The 8482-nt window shown below is 46.6% G+C and overlaps 1 protein-coding gene across 1 annotated transcript in view; it reads left to right on the top strand.

Annotated features, from left to right (window-relative positions):
* Positions 1-8482, top strand: part of alk (ALK receptor tyrosine kinase) — a gene marked incomplete in the record, with an annotated part of 374845 nt that overhangs the window by 330846 nt on the left and 35517 nt on the right. The window contains 2 exon segments of the mRNA XM_070547101.1: positions 541-635; positions 8203-8322. Of these exon segments, the coding sequence (XP_070403202.1) occupies positions 541-635; positions 8203-8322 (215 nt within the window).

The following is an 8482-nucleotide window of genomic DNA, read 5'->3' as shown; positions in this document are numbered from 1 at the left end:
TCCCGAAGAGGAAAATGAAAACCAATCAGAGAAAAGCTTCATTTCTGTTTGTCTAGCTGAAGGTTTCTTTACTGCTCCGGCTCCACAAGAGTGATTAATATTTGATTCCCGGGTTATGTAGTCAGCTGTGCTTGTGCTTTTGATTAGAGCGGGGGGGGGGGGGGGGGGGGGGGGGGGGCTTTGCTCAATGACCTTTTCTAGAGCTTAAATAGAATCAGAGGAGTCGGTTAAAACACAGCAGGAAGGAAGCAGCAGCAAACCGGAGTCTGGATCAGCTGATCCGGTCCTGCAGCGACGCTGTACGGCTTTTTAAACATTACTGTATTTAACTAGGAGATCCCTAAACAAGTCAAACAGCCTTTTGCTTTTTTTCCAGAGCTGGAAGGTTTTTTTTATTCCCCACAGTTGAGACGGAGATGTCAGGAAGCACAATTCTTCCTTTCCTTAAACCACTGAAACGTTTTCCTCGTTCCTTTTCATCCAGAAGCCATTCAGCCAAGATGTGTGCTTGTTTTATAAAAAAGCTTCGCCTCTTCTCAGGTTCTGGCTCCAATTCAGTGCAGAAGATGGACCTGGACCCGGTTCAACCGTCTCCCTCGACAACGTCTCCTTCAGCATGGACTGCTTCTTGGCCTGTGAGTATTTTCACATGTTTGTTCTGTCAGGCAGGTTTGAGTTACAGGACTCCGTTGTTGCCAGCAGAATTAACTCGAAACATTCTTAAAGTTAGGATGACTTCTCCTGGGGCCATTCACACGTGTGAGGGAAAACTTGTCCGGACCATACAGGAGTGTGTTAACATCATTCCAGGTCAAAGGTCATTTCTACAGCAGAAAGACGGTTCCCTCACAGGTAAAAACATTTAAAGCAGCTGCCAGGAGTGGGCGTTGCAGCAGGTTCACCTCAAGGTCAAAGGTAAAATAAAGATCTCCAACTAAGGCTCTACGGAGGCCCATGAGGTTCATCGTTTCTCTCAATCAATCAATCAATCAATTAAAAGATACTTTATTAGTCCCAGAGGGAAATTAGAGTTTCAGTACACACAATTCAGAGATCAGACATACATGGGCAAGACACATGACAAGAACTGGTGACTGTGGTCATTCGCAACCTGAGCCACGCTACCTTAATAGAGATAAGAGGGTTACATGAGGATTGGTTCAGGTGGAGGGAAAAAGGCTCTTCAGAGCTACCCTCCACCAGGAGGGCAGCTTTGCTCTGCAAAAAAACACCTCAACAGATATGCAACAGACTTCAGACATCACAACATAACATGAGACTCCAATAGGAGGGGGGGGGGGGGGGGGGGGGGGGGGGGGGCTGGGATCCTGTTTCCCCCAACGAGAGCAGCCATCTACGGCGCTCATCTGCTGTACAGTCACAGGTGGGAGTTGAAGTCCCCCAATCCAAAGGTTGGGGGGGGGGGGGGTTCACAACATCTGTCTGCATTCCTTTGTGGGGGTTTTAGTTGCTTGCCGCTACCAAGGCTACCAGGGCGTCAGATTCAGATAACAAGAATTTGTTTGGGTCAGGCTGAGATAATTTTCCTCTCTGCCTTCAGTCTTTAAACTGATCATTTCCAGTCCTTCTGTGAAGCCAGTTTTGGGTTTTTAAACATGTCCGGTGACTCTCTCCGAGATGACATCCATTTTGCACACTAATACCGGTATCGCAGCCAGAACATTGTCCTGCTTACAATTCACTTTGAGTAACATCCCAGTCTGAGAAGTTTCCACATGGATGGTGCTTTCCGTGGGTGCGGGTCGCCCTCCAATCGCTCCCGTCCTCCCAAATTTCCAGAAAACCAGATATCCTCCCACTCCAATCAGGAGAAATCCAGTGATCATCAGACCGAATATCCACACATCTTCAATGTCCTCAATGGACAGCTGGGAGAGGCATACGATCTTCCACTCCTTCCAGGAATCCAGCATATATCCCACCGGGTGTGGACGTGTGGGAGCCCCCTGCTCCGTTCTCATTGTTGAAAAAATCTTATCGATCGCGTTGAATGACCAGTTTATCAAATCCGTGGTTAGTAAAAATAGAGTTTTTCAGGAGAAATACAGAGAAGCGCTCTGTGGGCAGACAGGACAAAGAGCCTTGGGGAAAAAAAGATAAGGGAGCGAAAGAGGGAAGTGTCTGTACTCCTCGAGTGCCAGGTTTTGGACTCTTACTTCCTGATATCTGGACATCTCTCCTCTGATTGGCTGACAGCAACACGACTCTACCACTGACTCTGTTTGCTCTGCAATGGTGATGTTTTATCTCCACAAATAACACAAGCCTGGAGGAGTTCTGCTGTGTGGTGGAGGAGCTAATGCTTCTAACAACCAGCAACAGCCTTCCCCGTTGTGAGCCAAGGTGGAGTCCATGAATGTTTAGTGACAGTGTGACGTAGATCTGTGAGGCTTTTCTAATCCTAGAGTTTCACCGTCTGTTTTCTGTCAGATGCTACTGCAGATCGGTCTAGGAGACTATCTTCATGATCAGCCTGCATGAAACACTCAGAGTGGCCCGTTAGTATCAGAAATAAGATTTTAAAAGGGTTTTTTTTTGTGTTCCACACCTTTAAAGCTTATTAAGTTATTTCATTATTAATAATTTTCACAGTTAAATTCCAACTTTTTAATACGCTTTAGATGTTTAGATGTACATGTGAATCTTTGCAGCTCTTATTTTGAAGGGCTACAAGTAGGAGGTAAAATCTGAACCTCAACCATGGCAAAGCTATCCATCACGTCGAATGAAAACTGAACGAGTTCGAGAGCATGACGGAAGTCACTTCCTCCTCCTTTTTTTAAATTCATCAACACACACCTTCTGGGTAGATGAGACCCATAATGCACGGTGGTGGAGGGGTGATGATGTGGGCTTGTTCTCCAGAGTTCCTACAGAACCCTGTGGTAAGCTGCTGGATTCACTTTTGGGTGAATTTGACTAATTTTATAACCCAATGAAGATGAATTAAACATGCCATTCTCCCCAGAACTTGACCATCTCAGTCAGGACCGTATGAAGGAAGCCTTTTTCACGCTAGGCGTGATCTCTGTGGATCTGCAGCTCAGCAACGCTCCATGAAAATGTTTTAAGCCTCTTTGGACAAAAGCATCTGCCAGATACATGAGGATAAAAAGCCACACGATTACAACCCTTTAAATGCTCCATTTGATGTGTTTTAAAATGTCAGCTGCTGATTGGTGAGGCTTTCTGTTCCCGTGCTTAGAAAGGTCAAGCCTGGGTCACCTCTACAGATATCTTTGTGTTCTGACTGAGATGGTTTATTGGAACAAAAACAGGAGCGAGATGACAGCGGCGCAGGAATGAGAATGAAAGGTTAGGAGTTCAGCGCCTCCCCGCGTCTCTGCCTATCTGAGGGAGCCTGTTTGAACTGTGATGAGAATAGTAATGACTGAGCCTCTCTGGGCCTGAAATAGCTCCGACAGGAGGAGTGTGTGAAAGTGGAGCAGCATATTCGGCTCTAAGGGACGAGGACGTGAGCGCAGCCCCCCTTCTCACTCGTTCTGCTGTCATCTGAAGCTCCCAGGTTAATTATTACACCGGTCCTACCCATGTTCTGCTGTGATGTCACACCAAAAACCGTCAGTAATCTATTTGCATCACCTGTAGATGTTTGAGATGAATACGGTGGGAGGAAAGTGACCCAGGCGAGCCGCTGTCCTCCTGCCTTACTGGGCCAAGGACTTTTTATTTACAGAGATGAGATTCTCTAGGAAATGTCTGTGCTTCATGTTCTCCAGAAGGTTCCCCGGTTCCCTCTCAGCAGATGGAGAGTTCTCCATCCATTACCCACGCCGCGCTCGACACGGTCCCTTTTTATCGCCTGTGTGTCCGAACGGTCGATGTGAGACGCTCTGAAAGACGTCGTTTCCAAGAGCGATTACTGTGGCTGATGAACATGATGGATCTCTGCGCCGTGACACAGCGCTGTAATGTCTTCTGGTGTGCCCCACTTCCCTGAGCTACGGTGGGATATACGGTTAGATGAGCCGCTGAGGCATCTGCTGCCCTTCAGCTGTTGGACCTGGCGGTCACTTTTAGCATTTTATTTGTATCTAGCATCGTTAAATTAGTTTATTGGGTTGTGCAGCGCGAGAACTTCATCCCCTCTCTCTCTCTCCTCTTTTTACATAAACTTATTCTCTTTTATGGCAACACAATCGCCCCAAAATCAGATTTACAAACATCAGAGTTAAATATTCATCTTTTTTCTGCTGTACAAGCTGACAAAAGCATCATTTTACTAACAAAATCAGGCTTGTCTTTTCAAATATGGAGGGCCAAAAGTGCCACAACACAATAAAGCATTAAAACATTTAAATGTCATTAATTCAAATCTCAATTAACAGCATAAATATTTGATGAAATTCATCATTTATTAAATGTTTCATAAATAAAAAGTATTTAATTCATAAAATCACACAATTATGCCATACATGTTTTCTGTATGGAGTAGCAAGAGTGACGCAATTTGATAAATAAATAACTGTGATGTCATCAACAATCTCCTCCCTGAGGCTGAGCCTTACCGTGGTGGAGGAGTTGGGTCCCAGGAGCCATGTTGTCCCCTGGTTCGGTCTCCTATGGGGGGTTGGTCCAAGGTGAAGGACAGTTAGAGACTTTTATGAGTTTAGCAGCAGAGTAGCTGGGGTTAGAAGCTAAAACGTCTGAGAACTGCTGCTAGAGACGTTTATTTGAAGGCTCCAGTCAGAAGGCTGGAAACAGACTTCTGTAGAAACATCTAAAACTAGGAAATCATTAAACCCGCTCTGAGTAAAAGTTCAAGCTTACATTTGTTTTGGGGACATTTCTTCGTTACATCTCCATCCTGTCGGCCAAAATGCATTTAATTTAGTTTTATTCCCATAAACCCATAATTCTTACTGCAGAGGAAACCTTCGACTGGTGTGGGTTTATTCAGCAGCCACCTGTCCTGGGAGTAGCTGGGTAGTAGCTGGGTAGTAGCTGGGTAGTATCTGGGTAGTAGGTGGGTAGTAGGTGGGTAGTAGGTGGGTAGTAGCTGGGTAGTAGGTGGGTAGTAGCTGGGATGCGTCACAACAACCCAGTTTTCACCAGTCAGACTTCCACAAGCCCTCGGTGCAGAAGGGAGACGCGTGGGGCTAATTAAATCCTTTACCTCATACCAGGGGCCTCGTTTGTGAAATAATTTGGGATTAATTAGTTCTTTAGTTTCACTTTAACAGAAACCACGTCTAACAACTCGTTAATAAACTCATTTATGGGAATTTTCTTATCTCTGATACGGTTATTGTTTCAGATTATGAGGCTGATTTCTGCATCAAGACAGAAGTTTGTTTGGTAATTCTGTAGTAAATTCAATCAGTTATGATCAATTATCAATAATTGTACAGTAAAAAGGTCAGAAATTACTTTTTTGTGTGTGTTTAGCTTTTTCATTGCCGGAGTTTTAACATCCCATTTGTTCTTCTGGAAAGACAGGGGCGTGTCCAGATCTTTTAAAATGGGGTGGCCCATGTGAGGCACTACTTTGTGCATGGGTGGCACCAATGGTTATGCCTTTTTTTTTACCTCGAGCCTTTTGTGGACAATGAAAAGCCCATTTAAAGAGAATTCAGTGTGGTGGCACCTGGGGTGGCCAATCAGACTCCAAGGGTGGCATTTGCTACCCCAGGCCACTCCCTGGACACGCCCCTGTGGAAAGGTCTCAGTAAGATGTCCCACCTAAAGCTCCCCTCAGATCCACCAAGTATCTTATTTCTGTGGTTAGTGGATTTGTAAACTGCTCATGAGTACATGTTTGTTTATTAATTACGTTGATTCTGATATTCAAAACGATGCTCCTGGTCTCTGGGAACAGTTCTTAAAATCCAGATTTCCAGAATGCTTTTCCAGCATGAATCCAACAGCTTATCCATACGAAGTCCTTCCTAACGTGTGGAAGACGGCTGAGTGGATTCTGCTCAGATTCACTGCAGACTGGAGATATTTAGCGACGTGGCTGGGTGGTGTCACGGTGCCCCGCCCCCCTGTGGCGAGCCCCTGATAGGCTCCAGGTAGCTTACAGCACCACACTAATGAACAGTGGCAGTCACGGCGACTGACGCCCTGCCCTGTGGATCCCGCCGCTCTGTGCTGGACCCGAACGAGCTCCTGTTCTCACCGCAGCGGAATACCAATGCTACGAGCTCTGCTGCAGCGTGCCGCCATGTTCAGAATAACAATGCCGCCCGCTTCATTAGCAGCAGATGTAAACAGTGGCTGGAGCTCCTAAAGGTTCGAGTCTGAGCTACGTGGAGGACCGCAGCCTCTGGTTTCAGATCCGATCATGAACTCCATCTGTTGGAAAGCTCCGCAGCAGCCGGGCCTCAATCATATTTATATGTGGATTACAGAGCGACGGAATGAGGTATTGATTTTCTAGCAGGCAGATTTTAGGAGTGCAGAGTGGAGCTTTTCAAAGCTATGAAGACAGAGTCGCAGCCAGAGCTCCTAGACTCCAGCGTTTAAATGTAAACACAAGATTAACGCTGAAAACGGCCTGAGATGATGGCTGTTCCTGCAGGAGAAGGTGGAGCGGGAAACCGCCACACCCTAGCTGTTCTGCACACGATGAGACGTCAGCCTCAGGTGACGGGGCGAGGAGAGGGAGCGCCCCCCTAACCCCCGCCCCTAATGACGATGAGCCCGGTTCGTTCCCACCGAGGAGGAAGATGAGTCATCGACTCGTCGTTTTAGTCAGATTTCTGCTGCTGACACCCTGGAACCAGCGCCCGCTCATCAAGGGGTTACATCCAGCTGCAAATATTTACTCCAGAAGTGTTGGAGCCTGAGAAAAAGGAAGAAGCCCCTCATAAACCTCTAAATAATTTCTTCTCTTGTGTTTAGCCATCCAGGGCAGATCTGTGGGGAATATCGTGTATCTGCCGTGAAAACAAACGTTCTACTTCTGCGTCAGACGGCTGGAAACCGTTTCTCTTGTTGTGTGAAATGCAAATAAAGCTCAGAACGCGTGTTATCAGCCTCTCTGTGGGCTGCTCCAAGTGCAGAATTTAAATCTGTCTTAATATTTAGGTCATGCGAATATGAATCTTCTTTATTTACCGTTTATTGTCGGCACGCTGCACGTTTCTACACTAAGGGCAACAGCAGGAACATCTCTGGGTGGAGATGTTCAGAATCCACCGTCTGGAGGTCAGAATGTCGTTTTCTGGCTTTCCGATCAGCCTCTATATGGAGAAATGGTTTATATCTTACAGGATTGATAGGCTAACGGACAGTAGATGAAGCCAGGGCCCTTTAGACCAAGTGTGGCCTTTTTTTTCCACAAAGTTTTTGCATTCTTTAAAAACCTTTATGTTCATATTTTTACTCAAATGAAGCAAACGTACCCAAGCCTCTTGTCTCATCGCTACACAGACGCTTTTCTGCCATAAATTACAATCATTTAAATATTCTGTTGCGTTTTTGAAAAGGTCTTGTGGTCTGTGGGGTCTTTACACTTGGTTATTATGGTTATTATGGTCTGCATCTCAAAGAGTTGGGACTCCTCTGATTTACATCTAAATGTCAGCAGTCACTAACATTTCAAACTAGCAGTTAGCTCATCACTCCTCAGGGACATAAACCCTATTTCTCTGCACAGAGGCCACTCAGGGAACAGCTGGTAAAATGGTCACTTCTCCTAACTGTTACCCAGGCGCATTGGTGTGGTTCATCACAACCAAAGGAGGAATCTGCATATCGTTTTTTTTTTCTTCTGAATCGATCCTGGAACCTCATATGGACCCGCCGGGTCACGTGGAAGTGCTCCGAATCGATCTGTAGACTTTCAGATTTTGTGTACAGACACTCCGTGTGTTTGTTGTTGTCCGGCCGATATCGGACATTGATTTTTGTCATGGAAGCGGGGGTGTTCTCTGCGGTGCCTGATCAGAAGTGGCTGCAGGTCTCCGGCGCAGACGCAGAGGTGCTGGTGATCTCAGCTCTGATGAAGCTGCGGGTTTGATGGATTGCTACCGAACCCCCGGAGCGAGCGCACGTACACGTTTACTGCGAGATGGAGCCGCGCGGTATGATCTTCATTCCTCCTGTACGCTCAGCAGATGAGAAACGGACCCCTGCTGCTGGTGTTTAATGTACTTCTGAGGGTCGTGTAATAAAAGAGCTCTTTCTCAGTCCATGTGTTTGATCTAATTCCAGCCAATGGCGAGTTTCCACCTGTGGCCTCCAGCACCTCCAGGATCTCCTCCAGACCCACGAGCAGGACCCCCACGCCCTCCGTCAGAAGCCCGACGGTCTCCTTCCCCACCACCGACTACTGTAAGTCTGCAGCTTTCTGCATCTGTAGCTCGCCCTGTCTCTGTGTCAGCATCACACACACACACACACACACACACACACACATATTTATTTATGCACTAAAGTGAGCAGCACAGTAAGTGTGCCCCCTGCTGGTGAGAGCCGTGGCTGAGTGGGAGCT

Source organism: Nothobranchius furzeri, chromosome 18, assembly GCF_043380555.1.
Source record: "Nothobranchius furzeri strain GRZ-AD chromosome 18, NfurGRZ-RIMD1, whole genome shotgun sequence".
NCBI classification, from domain to species: Eukaryota; Metazoa; Chordata; class Actinopteri; order Cyprinodontiformes; family Nothobranchiidae; genus Nothobranchius; species Nothobranchius furzeri.
This window is presented reverse-complemented; position numbering and strand designations above follow the sequence as displayed.